General features: G+C 33.7%; 3 protein-coding genes and 1 long non-coding RNA gene across 4 annotated transcripts; 2 read left to right on the forward strand and 2 right to left on the reverse strand.

Annotated features, from left to right (window-relative positions):
• Nucleotides 1–2141: 2141 nt before the first annotated feature.
• Nucleotides 2142–4023, reverse strand: LOC9314498. The gene has a single exon (XM_021026495.1). It carries the CDS (start codon nucleotides 3502–3504, stop codon nucleotides 2977–2979), a length of 528 nt encoding a protein of 175 aa, XP_020882154.1. The 5' UTR covers nucleotides 3505–4023; the 3' UTR covers nucleotides 2142–2976.
• A 2268-nt stretch (nucleotides 4024–6291) lies between these two features.
• Nucleotides 6292–7495, forward strand: LOC110228583. Its single transcript, XR_002332050.1, has 3 exons — nucleotides 6292–6460; nucleotides 6537–6658; nucleotides 6843–7495. It is a non-coding gene; the product is annotated as an uncharacterized LOC110228583 (long non-coding RNA).
• A 5200-nt stretch (nucleotides 7496–12695) lies between these two features.
• LOC9312726 (pectin acetylesterase 6) lies at nucleotides 12696–16065 on the forward strand. The gene is made up of 13 exons (XM_002876612.2): nucleotides 12696–13169; nucleotides 13470–13552; nucleotides 13675–13804; nucleotides 13899–13972; nucleotides 14082–14168; nucleotides 14273–14397; nucleotides 14489–14549; nucleotides 14659–14712; nucleotides 14825–14902; nucleotides 14994–15099; nucleotides 15210–15355; nucleotides 15453–15559; nucleotides 15802–16065. The coding sequence occupies exons 1-13, from the start codon at nucleotides 12965–12967 to the stop codon at nucleotides 15914–15916; spliced, it is 1371 nt and encodes a 456-aa protein (XP_002876658.2). The 5' UTR covers nucleotides 12696–12964; the 3' UTR covers nucleotides 15917–16065.
• Nucleotides 16066–16280: 215 nt separating this feature from the next.
• LOC9312727 lies at nucleotides 16281–17499 on the reverse strand. The gene is made up of 2 exons (XM_021026435.1): nucleotides 16731–17499; nucleotides 16281–16634 (listed from the first exon to the last, which is right to left on the reverse strand). Exons 1-2 carry the CDS (start codon nucleotides 17353–17355, stop codon nucleotides 16549–16551), a joined length of 711 nt encoding a protein of 236 aa, XP_020882094.1. The 5' UTR covers nucleotides 17356–17499; the 3' UTR covers nucleotides 16281–16548.
• Between the last annotated feature and the right edge of the window lie 1190 nt (nucleotides 17500–18689).

The following is an 18689-nucleotide window of genomic DNA, read 5'->3' on the forward strand; positions in this document are numbered from 1 at the left end:
TTAGTTTAAAAATAAACAAAAATTAAATGATCAATTAAAAAAAACAGAGGGGAGTAATTTTACTAAGAATGACAGAGACTTAATTACATTGTTCGGTGGGCCATGCTAGTTACAAAAGACAAAGTGTTACCGGTTTTTATCATTGAACATGTGTTTTATATGTGACTATGGTATGATCTAGCAATCCTAAGATAATGAAAGATATATGAGCTGATATATTGACGCCAAGCAATGCAACATCTTTCGAAATCAAAAAGTGTGAAAATGATGTAGCTTATGCGAAAGACGCTTTTGATCGGAGTTCTTAAAAGAGTAGATGTCCCTTGAGTTTCCTTATAGAAATGTATTCGTTGAATTAAAGGCCGAAAAAGCTTTATTCGATCATTTTTACTCGATTTTTTAACCTGTAATTTTGAGGTGAATAAGTTAATTTGACTCCAATAGTAAAAACTAATTAGACCGATATAGGATTTTCAGCATTAATGGACATTATAAACTATTAAACTCTATCAAGTGTGTTCTTTCGAATTTTCATACTTGTGCGTGTCTGTGTTTTTTTTTTAGGTTGAAGTCATTGGCCAATTGTAGTACTTTTGTTTATCAGTTTTTTTTTTCTTAAAGTTGAAGTCATCGGCCATTATTTTATTACAAATTAGATTTTGTAATTTGACTCAGAAAAATCATATGGTTGTTTCAATTACTTGTTCCCATTGTTGATCAATTTTCTAAATTATTTTTAAAAGTTAATTAACCTTTTTGTCGTGATTCTTCAAATTTGATTCCTATTGTTTGATTTTTTAAAACTTTAGAGTATTTTATTTACTACAAAAATATCTAGTTTGAGTGATTAGTGGTCTATTATTATCACCTTTATGGCTTTATATATTGATTGATGCTGTTTTGAATGGATCTAGTTTATGTGTTTGTTTTGTTAACGATGTATATGCATAATGTAGGTTTAATTTGATAACACTAATACAAACCATTATGTTTCATTATATGGACCATAAACTAGTATTTAAAAGTTTAAGAGATGTCACAAAAAAAAATAAGCGCTCAAGAAATATGTGCACCGATGTAGCCTATCATTAAATCAAATCAAAATACTTAGATTTATATAGTAGCGATACAGTCCGTACAATTTCTTAAAAAATAAAAGTTAGTTCTTCAAAATGTTTCTCAATGAAACCTTGGAACTACTGCGTCCTTTGGCAGAGCGTGGAAACTGCCGCCAAGGAAAGAACTTATTCTCATGCTTGTAATAAACTCCATCTTTTCTAATTGAGTACTTACAAATATAACTAGGGAAACAATGAGCGGATAAGTCTGGCTGCATAAAGATATGAAAATTCACAAACCCGCGGTTCGACCGGATATGGCAATTTGTGGACATGTACCTGACCCTACCGTTGTGCTTGAACCGAAGCAAACTGTACCGTTGTCCTGGCTTGCTCTTCCGCCAAACCTTTGGACCATGAGTGCATACGAAGCCAGCGTTTCCTTTCTTTAGACCATACAATTCATTGGAGACAACGATATGTGTGACGGTGTCTGGATCTACGGTATACTCTGATTTATAATCTTTTTTATATCTCGCTTCAAAAGATAAGACAATGGTGGAGAAGTTGGAGATTTGCAACAGGATTAGGAGGAGGAGATTTGTAACTATGGTTTTGGGATTCATCATCATCATCTTTTGAGTTATGTCTCAGTTCTTTATTTGATTATCTTTTATATCTTCAATATATAAATTTCAGTTTTTGGGTTATTTCACTAGTGCTAAACATGAAACGGATCTCCTTTATTTATTATATGTACTCACTAACGGACTACTTAGTGTTGAACTGTTTTTTTTTTTAATGATAAATGATTTATAAAGGTTTAACTCGTTATTAATTAATACGTTATTTTTTGTTTTTTTTTTAATTTTTTTTTTGTGGTTGTTAAAATGAAAGATAGAGGGAAGCAAGTGAGGTGCACAATTAGTTAGGAAATTAGTTGTTTTAAGTTGTTACAAAAAAAAGTTATTATAAGAAAGCAAAAGCAAAAGAAAAAAAAGTAGAATTTTGATGATATGTCATTGTGACAGTGATAAAAGTTAACGATATATGTTGCTGTAAGAGTAATGTGATGATGTTTATGTTGTTGTTTCAAATGATACATTTCGAGGAGATAAAGAGAACTCAAAACTAAATTATTAGACAAAATCATAGAATGAATAACTAGTGTATATACTCAACATAATTCGATTCCTTTATAAGAAAAAAAAAAAAAAACCCTTATATATTTGCCTTTGTTAAGCGATCTCGGGATGTTACTAAGACCTAAGCAGTAAGTATGTTGAGGACAGGATAAGTAGATTGGATTTGTGAAATTGCTTTTGCTTGATATCAAGCTTCCAGAATATTTTCGAGCTTATCGGCATATTCCTTCATGTGATCTTGATCCCTTGGAATCTTGAAGCTTGATATATAGGCAAAAGCATTTTCATATCAGACATCAAGCTTTATGAAGACGCGCCGTGGCTTCTTCCGCACGTCAACACTGATCAGTTCAAAAAGGAGTGGTTCTACTTTGTTAAAAGGACACTTAGAGCTGAACGAGGAGGCAGCGAAGGAGGGGGACATAGACGAGCAGCGGCTCACCGACGAAGATCTTGGACAATAAAAAGGTTGTTGAAGTAAATTAAGTATTAATTCATTTTTTTTGTTAAAATTTTAGGTTAAGTTTGAATTCATACCTCAAATTTATAAGCTTTTTAAAAAGAAACTGCGATTGGCAGAGATTTTTCTGTTCCCCTAATTGTTACTACTGTTGGAATATTTTTCTTTTGTTAGGGCAAAAATCATTTCATTTGCAATTGTTAAATTTTGATTAATGTTTTCTGAACTAAACAATGTATGTATTGTATATCACACAAAAAAAGGAAGAAGAGATATGTATACACCCTCCCATAATATACAATATTCAGAGGAATCAATTGGTGATCTTAGGCAACTTAGGTTGAATGTGGCGGCGAGGCCAAGGTGTCCAAGGAAAGAGTTCGTTAGTGTCTTTCATCAAGAGGCCTTCACGTCTAATTGCTAAAATGCATCTATAACCGGGACATGATCGTCCGAGCGTTGGGGTTATCTTGATATATGCGTCAACATAGCCCAAATTCGATCGGAAATGGCAATGTTGAACGACCTTTGCGTGTGGATTAACCCGGTAAAAGAAGAACTTGGCGTAGAAAACGTCTCCCGGAAGAGACCTTGTCCATTGTTTTTGGCCATAGTTGCACATGAAACCTGCTTTTGGTTTCTTGATCCCTTTCAATTCATTGATGGCTTCGAAGATCACATTGGTTCCGTCTTTGAGTTCGAAATCGGAACTGTAGTATTCGCTGGGATGAATCGTTTCGTAATCAGCATAATGGTTTATCAGAGGGTTGTCCTCCTCGCCGCTGGTGAATTGTATCACAAGGCATAGACATAGGAGTCCAAGAGACAACTTGTTTTCCATTTTCTCGTTTTTTAAAATTACTTTTAGGTTTATCTCTTTTTTTCTTGTTATATACGAAACACTGTTCGGTTAGAGAACGAAGCCGTTATGTGCTCAAAGAAAAGGTAGTTGAATGTTTTTGTAATAATGTTGTGTAACATTCTTTATTTGTCATGTTTGTTGACACGATCGATAAATATAGTAACTTCTTAACTGTAACTAATGGGGAATAATTTTCTTTACTATATTTATAGTATAATTAAGTTTATTACCATGTATAAATATTATATAATTTAATATCTAGTTTTAGAGTCGGTTCTGGATATTCTGAGAATCAAACCACCGATCTGTATCGGAAGAAACAATCCATTTAACAAGCTATTCTACCTTATCTGTGTGAAATATTAGTTCCTCCATATGATATTGTGGATCTTTGATATCAAATTTGATTTGTTTGGGCCGAGAGCCGGCCTTGTCCAATACATATATTGGGTTAAATGTTAAAACAATTCACTTTACTAGTTATTCTTTCATCTCTGTGTGAACTATTAACTCCTCGATATGATATATATTGTGAATCTCTGATATCAAATTTTATTTGTTTGAGCTCAGAGCCGGCCTTGCCCAATATTTTGGGTTAAATGTTAAAACAATCCATTTTAACTCTTTGATATGTTATTTATTGCGAATCTCTAATATCAAATTTTATTTGTTTGGGCTTAGAGTCGGGTTCGTCCAATACACATTTTTGCTTAAATGTTAAAACAATCCATTTTACCAACTAATTCTATTTTCTATTGAAATATCAGCTCCTTAATATAATATATTATATAAATCTCTGATATCAAATTTTATTTGTTTCGTTCCGTCCAATACATATTTTAGGTTAAATGTTAATTTCATTTTTCTAAAAACAGATTTGCAATGGAATATTGAGCGTTACCAAATACATTTGCATGTATTATGTGAAGGTTTTAAAAAAATTAGCCATATAAAGTTTTTGAAGAAAAATATTAGAAAACTCCAACATGCATGCAGATATATATACTGATTATTTCTGGCTGAACAAATGAATAAATTTCTTGATAAAATTTGATTCATGTATAAATTATATATCCAACGTTGCACATGCAAGTTATGAGCAGATTTCAAGAGATATCTGTAATAATACGTCAACGGATCGGGTAATATTCCAACAAAGCATAAAACAAACAGAAGCATCCAACATTCCAAAATTATTCAAATCGGTGTCGTAATCCCATATCTATATATAATAATATTTGAGAAGTGTTTTTGCTGATGTGTCGGACTCACAGCTCTTGTTGAGCTCTTGCTTTTGTGTGATTACTTAAATACCCTTTATTAAATTCGAATATTAATTAGTTATTTTATTAAATTATAGCATTTTTACTTTTATACGATAATGTTTACATATTCGCAACAAAATTTACATATATCCCACAAATTATCGATACTCTAATTTATATACTTTTCGAAAAATAAGAGATACAATATACTGCCCGGAAAAAAGGCAAATATATTGAATAGTCTAAAATCTATAAATAACAATATTTGAGAAGTGTTTTTGCTGACGTGTCAGACTCACGGCTCTTGTTGAGCTCTTGATTTTACGTGATTACTTAAATACCTTTTATTGCCTAATTTAATATTTTTAAATGTTTTTTCCGTTTTTAATCTAATTATATTAAATGATTTTCGTTTAAATAAAAGGCCACATTGTGTAATCCGTTTAACCAATATGGGCCGAACAAAATATACAACTACACCGACTATATGTTAAATCGTAAACCCTAGAAACACATATTTAACCTCCTATAAATACATTAACTTCCTATCGTCATAGCCGGAGACACCGCCACCGCCGAGTCTCAACTCAAGCAAACCCTAAGCCATAAAGTTTCAAGAGGGAAACTGAATCTGATATCCATTGTGCATCCAAGCCGCCGTCGTTGAGATCATCACCACCACAGCCACGTTGGAGATCACTGAAATTTGTGAGCCTTCTTATGTTATCGCCAACGTGATCACGTTGGCACCGTAGCAAGTAAAGAAGAAAAGAAAGAGCATATTGGAGAAGACAAACAGAAAGAGGAAGAAGAAGAAGAAGAAGAAGACATTGAGACAAGGAGAAGAAGGAAGCGTGAAAAGAATCAAAAGAGAAAGAAAAGGATATATTGATCAGAGAAGGCTTATAGGAAAAGAAGAAGGAACCATGTAGGTAGAATCAAAACTGATATTATTTCGATTCATTTTTTCTATCTTTGTTGTTTGTTTTTTAACAAGTTGTTTCGTACTGTTGCGTTCCTAAACTGTATGAGTCTCTTATCTCTATATATCTCACACATATAACATGTGAGTCGAATTCTTTTTTTTTTTTTTTAACCTCAGGAGGAGTACCATCTAGCGATTATAGCTACACCAATAGCTCTTATCAAGTCTCCCTTTTCTCTCTTCATCTTCAAATCACGGTTCCATTATCCATGTTCAAGTGAGTTAATTATATAATAAAGTGGGTTAAATTTTGTTTTTAAGTTGTAGAGGAAGGAAGCAACGGAAAAGGTATAAAATAAAATAAAAAGCTTCTTTGATTTTCTCTTATATATGTTAACTGCTTCTGTTTTCTAAGGTTTTTTGTCTCACCTATTCGGTTTTCAGAAAAATTGTCTCTTTTGTTTTGGTCAAGGATCTTTGGGATTTCTCAAAAAGGTATTGATAATTAAGAAGCAAAGGTACGTATATTAGGTAAGAAATTAGAAGATTTTATGATGTATATGATAACCAATGGATTTTTATTTGAAGAATTAAAGTTTTGGAAATAATTTAGAGGATGTGAAATCCGGTGACCAGGTTATTTTGAAGCTGTTCACTTTGATGTCAAGTTCGTATGCTGGTGTTCCTCCGGTGCTGGAAGACACCATGGATCAGCCTGGATATGAATCTCCACGATCTTCTTTTGGTGGGATTTGTGTTGTCGTCTATTTGTTATATTTTAGATCTGGTATTATCTAATATTAAATTTTATTGTTTTGAAGGATATGTCCACTTCGTTGTTTCGTTGATCATCGCCATGTTCTAGCAAACATGTCATCGGGTGAATACGAAAGAGTAGGTTGGATGTGTGTAAACCCTAAGTTTTTATGAACCGGTTGGATAGGTAATTAATATTTTCATCATGGATTTAGATTAGGGTTCCAATGTTTCCCTCTTTAAAAGTTTGTAAACGTGGTATTTTTCTCCTTTTAGTCAAGCATACATCATTTCATGAATAAATTCTCCAAAAATATTAGGATTTGTTTCATTTGGGTATCTAAGGTTTCTTTTGTGATTCTTATTTGGAGGAAGCACTCGAATCCCAAAAGTTCAGTAGATGTTAAAGGATTTCTTCGATGGCAAGGAACCCAACAAAGGAACTAACCCTGATGAGGTTTTGGCCTATACAACCGCCGTCCAAGGTGGAGTATTAAGTGGTGAAGGTGGAGAAGAAACGCAAAGTAAGTGACTCTTTTTAACTCTCTTTATGACAATAGTTTAGACCATCTATAGTGTTTTCATGTTAGTCATGTATTTGAGTTGCAGAAAACCTAAATTTATTGAAAACAAATATTTTGCTACTTGATGTTGCGCCTTTGCACCTCGGTATTGACACTGTCGGAGGCGTGATGACAAACATTATTCCTCGGATCCCAACGAAGAAGTCTCAGGTGTTCACTACTTACCAAGATCAGCAAACTACTGTTACTATCAACGTCTATGAAGAGATAAGCATGACGAAAGATAACCCCGAGCTCGGAAATTTCCAGCTCACCGGCCTTCTTCCTGCACCTAGGTAAACTCTCTAATTCAATATTGGCTACTAAACCATTTCGGTTCTTGGTTTTTTAAAGACGCAAGGAACAGTTTTTCATGGGGGTGCCACAGATGGAGGTGACTTTCGAAGTGGACGCAAATGGGATTCTGCAAGTGAACACCGAAGACAAAGTTCCAAAGATGTCACAGTCACTTACAATAACGAACGATAAAGGTCGTTTGACAGGAGAAGAGATTGATGAAATGATTATATTAATTAGCTACGTATGAACTAGACACCGTTTTTTTTTTTTGATAAAATGTGAATTTATATTACCGAAAGGAACATTGTTATATATATCAAGATATAAACACTAATAATTGTTTGTGATTCAAAAACACTATTAATTGTTGATTACTAATAATATATATCAAAAGTTATAGCGTTTTACCATAATTCTATATTAATGTCGTTATAAAAATTAGACTCTTGACAAAATTAATTCAATAAATATCCCTAACTTGATAACCCTAAATGCAAAGAAGATTGGAGTATCCGTTTTGAAATCCATGATCATAGTATTTAGGTACGGAAACTAAACATTGATAATCGGGCTGTCGTTTTGTTTGAACAACGATTTATCAAGTTACAGTAAATAGACAAATAGAACCTTAAACCTTAAACCAAAAAAAAAAAAAAAAAAAAAAACAAAATGCAAAAAATATTTGATGTATCTGCTATGAAATCCATGATCATAGTATTTAGGTACAATAATAAAAATAATTAAGAAAATAAATTATTAACATTAAGATTCATTAATTAACGGAGTCGTGGACTTCCAAAACAAATTAACGGAGTCGTCGTCGTCGTCTTCTTTCTTTAGATTTTCGATTTAAGAATTCTGGAACTTGTCTATCTGCAACATCGAAACCATACGGGCGTTGTATAATTGATGTTCTTTTAGACTCTGGGAAAAAAGTATATTTTACATCTAGAGAACAATACTCTTGTATTTGTGAGAAGAATTTTAATTTGACAAGAGTTTTGGTGGTTCATCGTAAAGCCATAGCTCTGATGTTTTTATTTATTAATATTTTCTTTCACAATCATGCTCGCAACAAGTATTAAAGCTTGTTTGATTTTTTTTTTCTTCGGGAATCACAACTTACAAAATCACATTCGTATCTTTTTTTTTTTTCTTTCTAAACTAGATTATCAGTTCGACAACTACAAATCATCTTCAATCTTATTTGATGGTGGTTCTAGACAACAAATTATCAGTTCTACAACCATTGAGATTATGATCAAATAGAACATAGAACAAACTAATTCTACAAACGGTGTATGAACCAAAGATTGGGATATGGTTGACTTTTATCATTTAAAAAAAAAACCGATTTCATAAGACTAGACACATGACGAGAGACAGATATTTCATAATTACAAACCCAAAACAAGAAGCATACATAATTGATAATCCTATACAAATTGATTGCATTCACGTGACCCTATATTTTCAAATTAAAATTCTTCTTACAGATACAAGAGTATTGTTCTCTAGATATAGAATATACCTTCTTCCCAGAGTCTAAAAGAATATCAATTATACAACGCCTCGTATAGTTTCGATGCTGCAGATAGACAAGTTCCAGAATTCTGAAATCGAAAACCTAAAGAAAGAAGATGACGACGACTCCGTTAATTTGTTTTGGAAGTCCACGACTCCGTTAATTAATGAATCTTAATGTTAATAATTTATTTTCTTAATTAATTTTATTTGTTTATTTAATTTTTATTTAAGTATTAGATGACTTGGCATAATGATTGGATTAGAGTATGGGAGGTGAATACAAAGGTTTACCCCTAAAATTGTTCTTTTTATATACACAATTCGAAAGAAGAAAAAAAGGAACAATTCTTGGGTTCACCCCTAGGGGTGAACCCTTATATTCACCTCCTTTGGTTTTAACCAATGATTATGCCATGTCATTTAATATTTAACTAAAAATTAAAAATTAAAAAAATTAATAAAATAAATTAAGAAATAAAAATCACCTTCTTAAAAACGTCGTTGGTGTTAGGGTTTCGATTTTTTTTTCCATGGCCATTGATACTTAGCATTACCAATTCACGCACTTCTATTGTATTAGAACTTTCATAATCTTGGAATTGTTTCTGCTACAACGTCAAAGTTTTCTCCTCTTTCAATCTTCTGTGATCACAATTCTCCAAATGTTTTTAATTTTGCATGAAGCTACAATTATTAGTTTTCATCTAATTGCTTATCAGTTTGAAGTAGTATATGGATGAAAGCTTAGTTTTTAGTCTGTCACACTGCTCTTGTATCACGCCTAGCTTATTAGCTAACAAAGAAGCAACGAGATTTCCAATCCATCACTCTAGTTGCCAATGATGAGATTTGATACACCCTGCAACTCTGCAGAATTTTCATTTGATGCATCCTAGTCACATAGAAGTAACGTATTAGCCAATACATAAAAGAAAAAGGCATGATACACACAAGTATATTCTTTAATTCACCGTATCCAAGTGAAGAAGCCCTCTCTCGTCATGTGTATACATCATTTATTAACAAATCATAAAATCATAAAATTTCATTAGAAGATGGAAATCATAAAATTGCCAAGGAAAACCGTCATCGTCGTCTTTCCCATGTCTTCACGTTTCTTCGAACGATGACGACGTATCAATGGCTGTAGAATAAATTGAAACCCTAACGTATAATACTAACACCAACGGCGTATCCGTTAACTAACATAATCTTTTGGTTAATGATTTTTATTTCTTAATTTATTTTATTAATTTTTTAATTTTTAATTTTTAGTTAAATGCTAGATGACATGTCATAATCATTGGTTAAAACCAAAGGAGGTGAATACAAGGGTTCACCCCTAGGGGTGAACCCAAGAATTGTTCGAAAAAAAGCAAGGAATATTCAATATTTGGTTATTATGTAGTAGGTGTGGTCCAAGTCATAAATTTTGTTTTCGCCAATAATCACATAATTTTTGTTTGTTCTTATAATGAGCCTGAGAATGAGGATTGGGCTATGATGTGGCCCAAGTTGTGCTTTTCCTAACTTGACAAACGAAGTTACTAAATTGCCACATCTACTTAGTTGTCTTATGTGCGTTAGTAAAGGGTAGAATCGAAACGAACGTGTTACTAAAATACCACAGCTACTTCATAAATATTGTCTGAAGTTACTAAATTACCACAGCTACTTAGTTTTTTTTTTTTTTTTCAACATTGCATGATATAAGTATTTAAGTACTTTTGATGAAAAAAAAAAAAAAAAGAACTTGATTTTCAGACATAAAAGATAAATGGATGGAAATAGTAACCAAAAATATTACTTGAATAGTTTCAAATTTTCAAAAAATTCAAAGCCAACGAAAAGAAGATTATTTATTAGGCCCAAAGTGGGAGGAACCACTGTAAACGAGACTTCCACGTCAGATCGACAAAAGGAAACGAATAAAATCTAGCAAACATAATTATTGAGAACGATAAAAATATGCAGAGTACTAAGCTAAAAGAGAAGGAACATTTAATCCATAAACACTGCACTTGCCATTATGTTAAAGAGAATTAAGGAATATTTATATCCTCTAATAAATGCCAATGAAATAAAAAGCTCAAACATAAGCCAAATCAGTAAATAAAACTGATAAGAATTGTATTTTTCAAGATAATTTTAAATCAAAATTTGGGAAAAATAAGTCCAGCTAATAGACTGAAATATCAGTTTTATCTAATAAAATTACAATTATATAGGTTTTACCCTTTTCACAATTGTACCAGTTGCTGCATTGTACCAAAGTTTCACATAATTCTAATATTAAGAGCGAGAGATCAGAGAAATTTGAGTTTCTCAAAGAATATCTGAATAAGATTAGAGATACTTTTGACCGTATGAATGACGACGATGAAGAGAATCTGAGAACAAATGATTTTACGAAAAACAGCGGCGATAAGTGTTCAAACTTTTTATATATCGTCTCACTCCCTAACCGTCATCTAACGTCTTTGGGATCCACTGTCACACGTGTGACATATAAAGTTTATTTTTTCTGCGTCTGTCAAATATTATTTTAGTTAAGATAGTATTTTGTTTCATACGTTTTTTGCATGGTGATTTATTAAAAAACGAATGATGCTAAATTTTATTTTATGAATTTTGGTTTTGAAAATGAATTGATAGTAACTTATACGTACAAATTATAATTTTTTTATGTATGTCTTTTAAATAATAAATATGCAATCGATACTATGACGGAGACATCAGAGAAATTTGTTGTAGAAGACTCACCGTGAAGAGAAAGAGAGAGATGAGACGACGATGAACAAAATGGGAGTAAGAGTTAAGTAACGACGGCCATGAGTCAGATCCGGCGGTGGCTTTCTTCGTCGTTTTGTAGGTCTCCAAAGATTTTGTGATCTCTGAGCAATTGTACTGGGAGAGAGGACAAAAAATCTGAGAGAAAATAATTCTGCTTTTAACAAATTGGAGCTCCCAAAAAGTTTTAACGGAAAATAGTACTACTGTGAGTGTCGTCCCTCCCTCTAACCTCTAACCGTCATCAAACGGGACCCACAACACACGTGTAAGCTTATTTTTCTATTTTTAAGTTTAGTTAAGTTTTTATTTGAAATGTTAGGGTTGTATTATAGTAACCCGTAATTATATTTATGAACTAATCTTGTCAAATATATTATTTTGATCTATGTTTCTTAAATTATAAATATGTAATAGTATATTAGTAAACAAGTTTTAAGTGGTCTAATTTATTAGATTTTTTTTTTCATACTAAAGGTAAGCTACATATGATTTTTCTACTTTTTCATATCGCATTTCATGAACTTGTTCTTAAAATTAATTTGTGATGGAATCGTTTTTCAAATCCGTGGTCGATACAGATTATTCAATTCCAAGCTGGAAATTATAATTAAGTTTTGTGAAGTGATTGAAATTTGATGGATATACATGATTTTTTTTTACTTTACAGATTATTCTGATCCAAGCTTCAAGATTTGTTCTCTGTGATGAACGTACAGGATAATGCGGGGCAAAAATTAATGGTGTCAGATTTACTGATTTAGTATGACCCGCGTGTTTATTAATGGGTTAAGTTATTATAATTCCCGTTTTAGCCTTCAGTGAGAAATAGAATTTGTTCTTGAAACTTTTTTATTTGTTCTTGATTTTTTTGTAATGGCAATTAGATGTAATTTTTAATAAGGGGTAAAGTTATTTTTATTATGTATATCGTAATATTAGTAAAGGGGTAAATGCCATTGAAATAAAAACTCAGAATGCCAAATCAGTGGTAAAATACTAAAATTGATAAGAATTGTATTTTTTAGATAATTCCAAGGGAGAAATTAATATAGGAAGCAAATACAGAAATTTTATTAAACTAGATTTTCAGTATATTTATTATTTCGTGACGGAATAAAATTTATAAATGATTACATATCATCGCTTCGTCTGCTTTACTCTTTTCTTTTTCAAATTCATTTTTATTTTTGTCTTCATGCAAGTGATAAACACTAAAGAGTAAGACTAAAAGACTATCGTAATCGATCCTTAATCCAAATTTTCGCGCTCGATTCGTCTTTGCTGTATCTCCCGGAGCTTGGGCGGAGGAGATGAAAAGCGTGTTGTTGTGGGTTGCGGTGGTCGTGTGCTTGCTATGTTCAGTCACGGCGGTGATTCGGAGCGGATCTAGCGATGGATTTGGGAAACCCATAGATACTGATACTGCGATATCTTTGCTGGAGTATAAATTGATGGCGCCTTCGGTTCCAATGGTACCTCTCACCTTGATTCGAGGAGCTGACTCTAAAGGAGCTGGTACACTCTCTCTCTCTCCTTCTCTTTCGTTCTTCTTCTTTGAGATTCGAGAAAACGCTTGAGGAGGTGTTTCCACTAGCACATTGACCTTTGTTGTCCACTATTCGGTCTCGATTTTGACTCTCTTAGTTGGAATTTGAAATTAATGGTGTTTGATTTTGTTCTGTTGCTCGATTTCGTAGACTTCTTTGAATCTTTGCTGGTGAAAAAAGATTTGGTAATACTAAGTCTCTTTGTTTGATTAGTTTTTGAGTGTATTGATGATGATTTGTGTTTATTTTCAACTCTAATTTGGTGCAGTGTGCTTAGATGGGACACTACCTGGTTATCATTTAGATCGTGGTTTTGGATCAGGTGCTAACAGTTGGCTTATCCAGCTTGAGGTATGTGCATTTTACAGCTTGTGTAGTCTTGAACTTTTGCTAGTTAAGTATACAATGGAAGTTTCTGCTTGACTTAGAAGTTGGAAGTTAGATATCAGTTTTGAACTCAATGGGTGGTTTAGGGTGGAGGATGGTGTAACAACCATAGGAGCTGTGTTTATCGCAAAACAAGTCGGCGTGGTTCCTCTAAATTCATGGAAAAAGCTTTGGCCTTCACTGGAATTTTGAGCAATAAATCTGAAGAGAATCCTGGTTTGTCACCATGAGTTTTGTGCATGTGTTTATGTAGAAACTGTATAAATGCACGTTACTGTGTTGATTCTGTATTTGTCTTTGTGGCTTGCAGACTTCTTTAATTGGAACAGGATCAAGTTGCGCTACTGTGATGGTGCGTCTTTCTCTGGCGATAGTCAGGACGAGGTTGGTTAAACTCTAAAGTATATTGTTCTATGAAACCTAGGATTATAATGAATTCTTCTTATTGTACCCTGGCTATGTCTTATAATTTGTTACAATGGCTTGTATCTAGAGTTCTCAACTTTTCTATCGAGGACAACGAATCTGGCAAGTGGCTATGGAAGAATTCCTGTCTTTAGGAATGAAGCAAGCAAACCAGGTCTTTGCATTTCATTGAGTCTATCAGGTTACTGGATTTTGGGCTCTGCTTCATGTTCCGTTTATCGTCTTATCTAATCATTTGCAAGTGAATATTCATCACAGGCTCTGCTTTCTGGATGTTCAGCTGGAGGATTAGCTTCCATTTTGCACTGTGATGAGTTCAGGGAACTATTACCTAGTTCCACGAAAGTAAAATGCTTAAGTGACGCTGGAATGTTTCTGGATGCGTAAATCTCTTGAACTTGGCTTTTCTGTTGGGAATAGTATTTTTTCTTTAGAAATGTATTATAACATGAAATGTTCTAATGGAAATTGCAGAGTAGATGTCTCTGGTGGCCACTCACTTAGGAATATGTTCCAAGGTGTTGTTACAGTGCAGGTAATCTCAGATTTAAAATTTGATGAATTGGGCATGAATAAAGTGCATACAACTTAACTTTATCTTAAGCTTACTGTAACTCTTAAATGCATTTCCTGTTTATTTATAGAACCTCCAAAAGGACTTGTCCAGTACTTGTACAAACCATTTGGATCCTACTTCGGTATATCTCTTTCACTTTATTAGTATCATTGTTTCAGTAGCAAAGTTTCCAGTAGACAAGGCTTGAGAGAAACTTATGAGATTATCCTTTGTGCCCTTTCTCTTTTCCTCAGTGCTTCTTTCCACAGAACCTGGTTTCAGACATTAAAACCCCAATGTTTCTTCTCAACACAGCATATGACTCTTGGCAGGTAATAATGATGTCTTCCACATAGCACATTGCTTCATCCTTCCACAGTGTTTGATTCTTGAGAAAACATATGTATGAACTTTTTCTGTCAGATCCAAGAGAGCTTAGCTCCTCCAACTGCTGATCCAGGTGGCATCTGGAAGGCATGCAAATCAGATCACTCGCGATGTAATTCATCGCAGATCCAATTTTTCGAAGGTGAACTTTAAATTCAAGCTTTTTAGCTATCATCACTCTCTCTACTTTAAGTTGAGTCTGCACAATGTTGATGGTTTCCAATGTCATTTTTCTTTGCTTACACCAAATAGAATTCAGGACCCAAATGGTGCTTGCTGTAAACTCATTTTCAAACTCTGACCAGAACGGTCTTTATATAAACTCTTGCTTCGCCCATTGTCAGACAGAAAGACAGGACACTTGGTTTGCTCAAGATTCTCCTCAACTAAACGGAAAGGTAACATTACTCTTCCAAAACTGTTCATGCGGTTTCTATGTCATTAATGCAGCAATCACAAGTTTGTTAAACTCTGTTCATGATTGTCTATTGTCAGAGAGTAGCAGAGTCTGTAGGTGACTGGTACTTCGACCGGGCAAACAATGTCAAAGCCATCGACTGTCCTTACCCGTGTGACACAACATGTCACAATCTGATTTTCGAGTGAGTAAATCGTTAAACCCCATTTCTCTGATTCTTTCAAACTTATACCATTATTGCTTCAAAATCCTTCCATATTTATCCTAACTTCCAAATCTGTAATATTGGTGTATCTCAAATGAGAATCATTTTGTTTGTCGATTCAGATCATAATTTATATTTGTATGACTTCATTTTTCGATTGAAATAAGCTTTCTTTCGATGTTTATTTTTATCGATTTTTTTCATATATATTCTTTGTGCAGTTTTGATCAGTCAGCTCTAGAGATCTCAGCTTCTTCAAGGTTTTGTTTTCCTCTCTTTAGAGCTTCTCTGGTCCCTCTAGTGTTGACAAAACTCATTCTCCGATTCTTAGTTTAGTAGGTATAGTGAAAAGCCTTATGCTTTCATACCTCATTTTTTAATAACCAATTGATTCAAATGTCGAGTATAGGTAGCGACAAAATCCATGTCATTACATAGAATAGAATTTCAAAAAGAGAACAAAAGAAAAAGAGCATATTCCTTTATTCATTGGACACAAACACAAAACGTCCGGATCTCAAAAACAGATCATGAGCTCTTCTTTTGAGATTTTTTTTTTTTTTTTTGTGTTTTGAAATTCCAATTGTTAATCGCTTTATTTTTCACCTTTTTGTACCAAATTGAAGCGCACGCGTGGTAACATAGTGCAGGTTCTATTTTGTGCATAAAGTGTTAGCTATAAGAAATAATTATACTTCGGTTAAAACCAAGAGAGAATTTCGCAAAATGATTAATCCACCATTCCACCTGAACCGCTCTCACTAATGAGTGAAAACAATTCCATCATCCATGAAAACAACTATTGTTATTGTATATACAAACACTTAAAAAAGGAACTAAATCCAAGTCTAAACTCGTAATATCTCTCAAAACCCATAAAGCAAAACTAAAAGAAAAAACATCAAAAACGCTAAATCTATAACTTCAAAAAGAGAAGGAAAAACCTAAACAGAGAAGAAGATAAATAATTAAGAAGCTTGACGTGTCGCAGAAGCTAAAGCTACTGCTTGTGCCCACACCTTCAGCCTCGCCTTAACCTCCTTTGGATCATCACCTAATTCAGTTATAAACACATAAATTCTTTCTATATTCAAAAATAAATTACGAAAACAAATAAATAAAAGTGTATATTTGACTATTATTTATTTACCGGGATTGGAGATGCGCCAAGTGGCGATGGGTGAGTTGCCTCCACTACTAGTCTGAGTATCGAAATTCGACCCGGTTGTTGACACAGAGATCCGACCCGGACCCGGAACCGGAACCTCTAATTCGAACCCGAGATCTCGACAAGCTTTCACTTCTTCTAACCCCATCCTCAATGACTTCTCTCCACCTTTCGCTCTCGTTAACACCGTTAACCCTTCTCTTCCACCGCCGTCACTTTCTCCGTTAACTCTCTTTTTCTTCTTTTCCCGTACTAACCTTTTTTGCCTCCGTAAACTACACTTACCGCCGTCTCTGTTACTTTCATTCGCATCTAACTCGCCGGAAACTGTAAGTTTTCTTCTCCGACGAGATGGAGTCACCGGAAGAGAGTAAAACCCACGTGTCTCTTTGTCGGAATCAGACTCTCGAACGTTCTCTTTTCCTTCTCCATCATCGGAAACTTCTCCGTCCGCCTCTGCTCCGTCGAAATTCTCCAGAGACGTAAAAACACACGAATCTGGATGATTCTTCGTGGCTGCTTCGTCTTCGTTGACGTAAGCAGAGCTCGTACATATAGACAATCTCGACAAAGAAGAAACCATCACTAAGCTCTCGTCGAACGCCATGAAAGAGAAGCAGAAGAAGTAGGAAAGTGAAGAGACTGACGTTTGGAGTGTCCACTATATCGTTATAATGGTGAAACTGAGTCAACTCGTGCTTTAACTCCGCATGATCACTTTCATTTATACCCGAGTCTCGGGTTTTGTGCTATTTACGATTTTACCCCTCTTTTGTTTGAAAATTGCAATTATTTATTTATACTTTAATCCTTTTTTGGGGTGTAAATATATCTAACTCACTTTGTTTGATTCTTCTTACGAAACTAGTCCGCAAATACTACAAATTAATTTATTTGAAAAACGTTGGTCGAATTTTACTATTTTTAATAGAAACGTTACCTTTTTTTCCCTGGGTCCTACTTTAACGCGGAAATTGAACGACTCCGGTTTTTTTTATTACACAAAAAAAATCCACCGGAAAGTAGATGTTATTCTATTGAATGAAATGTTAAAACAAGGTAATCACGTAGTTAGTGACCTTTTTTCGCTCGTCTTAATACGAGATTGATTATTCCTACAATTTCCAAGTTTGTTGTCGCTCTCAAGCACTAAAAAGTGACACATGTACACCCTTCTAACTTGTAAATGCATAAATGTCGTAATCCAATATCAAGCCTTAACTAATCGACCGTTAATTACATCACTAATCAACCATATTTTTATCAGTTAACGCGGGATCGGCTTAAGATTAAAAAAAATTACGAAATTATCCTTCTAAAAGGCCACACTGGCCTCGCACACAGGAGCGTAGTTTAGGAACTTTAAAATTATTAGCCCACTAAATAGTGACACCTATAATTTCGCTTTAACAAGCAAAATTGGAGCTGATTTGCTAAATTATTTGAAGTTTAGCATTGACTCAAGATATACAAAATAACAAAACCATGTTCATCGCAATTAAATCGAATCCATAAAATCAAGGGTTGTTACTAATTATCTAGCGGCTAAAACGCATACGTTAACCTATATAGACCATAAAGCTGGAGTGAAAACGGATATGGATATCAACATCAAAATCAATTTCTAACATGCAAAATCACGTGACATGCTATAACTGTCCCAGACCAGGATCAGTTAAGGCTTTAAGCCATTACCAACGTAACGTCTATATATATTTTGTGTAGATAAACATGTAGAATATGTGTATGGAATTGGATTGCCTCAGCACTCAGGTGTATTGTGTGGTGTGCATAGATAAAACAACATATCATTATCGTAATTAATATTACACATTTACTATAGGTCTAAAGCCTATAGGCATGGACCGTCCTTCTTGTCCCGTTTGTGTCTTTTACACTTTTCTTTTTTTAGTTTTTCACTTCTTGTGTGGATCCGATCGC

The sequence above is a fragment of the Arabidopsis lyrata genome, assembly GCF_000004255.2.
Source record: "Arabidopsis lyrata subsp. lyrata unplaced genomic scaffold ARALYscaffold_5, whole genome shotgun sequence".
Lineage (NCBI taxonomy): Eukaryota > Viridiplantae > Streptophyta > Magnoliopsida > Brassicales > Brassicaceae > Arabidopsis > Arabidopsis lyrata.

What these genes read in the sequence shown, in the direction of transcription:
- LOC9314498 (XM_021026495.1), bottom strand. Translation starts at nt 3,504, where the DNA reads ATGGAAAACAAGTTGTCTCTTGGACTCCTATGTCTATGCCTTGTGATA.
- LOC9312726 (XM_002876612.2), top strand. Translation starts at nt 12,965, where the DNA reads ATGAAAAGCGTGTTGTTGTGGGTTGCGGTGGTCGTGTGCTTGCTATGT. An exon ending in AGCTGACTCTAAAGGAGCTG is followed by an intron (nt 13,170 to 13,469) that starts GTACACTCTCTC and finishes AATTTGGTGCAG; the next exon opens with TGTGCTTAGATGGGACACTA. An exon ending in CTCCTCAACTAAACGGAAAG is followed by an intron (nt 15,356 to 15,452) that starts GTAACATTACTC and finishes GTCTATTGTCAG; the next exon opens with AGAGTAGCAGAGTCTGTAGG.
- LOC9312727 (XM_021026435.1), bottom strand. Translation starts at nt 17,355, where the DNA reads ATGGCGTTCGACGAGAGCTTAGTGATGGTTTCTTCTTTGTCGAGATTG. An exon ending in TTGGCGCATCTCCAATCCCG is followed by an intron (nt 16,635 to 16,730) that starts GTAAATAAATAA and finishes TAACTGAATTAG; the next exon opens with GTGATGATCCAAAGGAGGTT.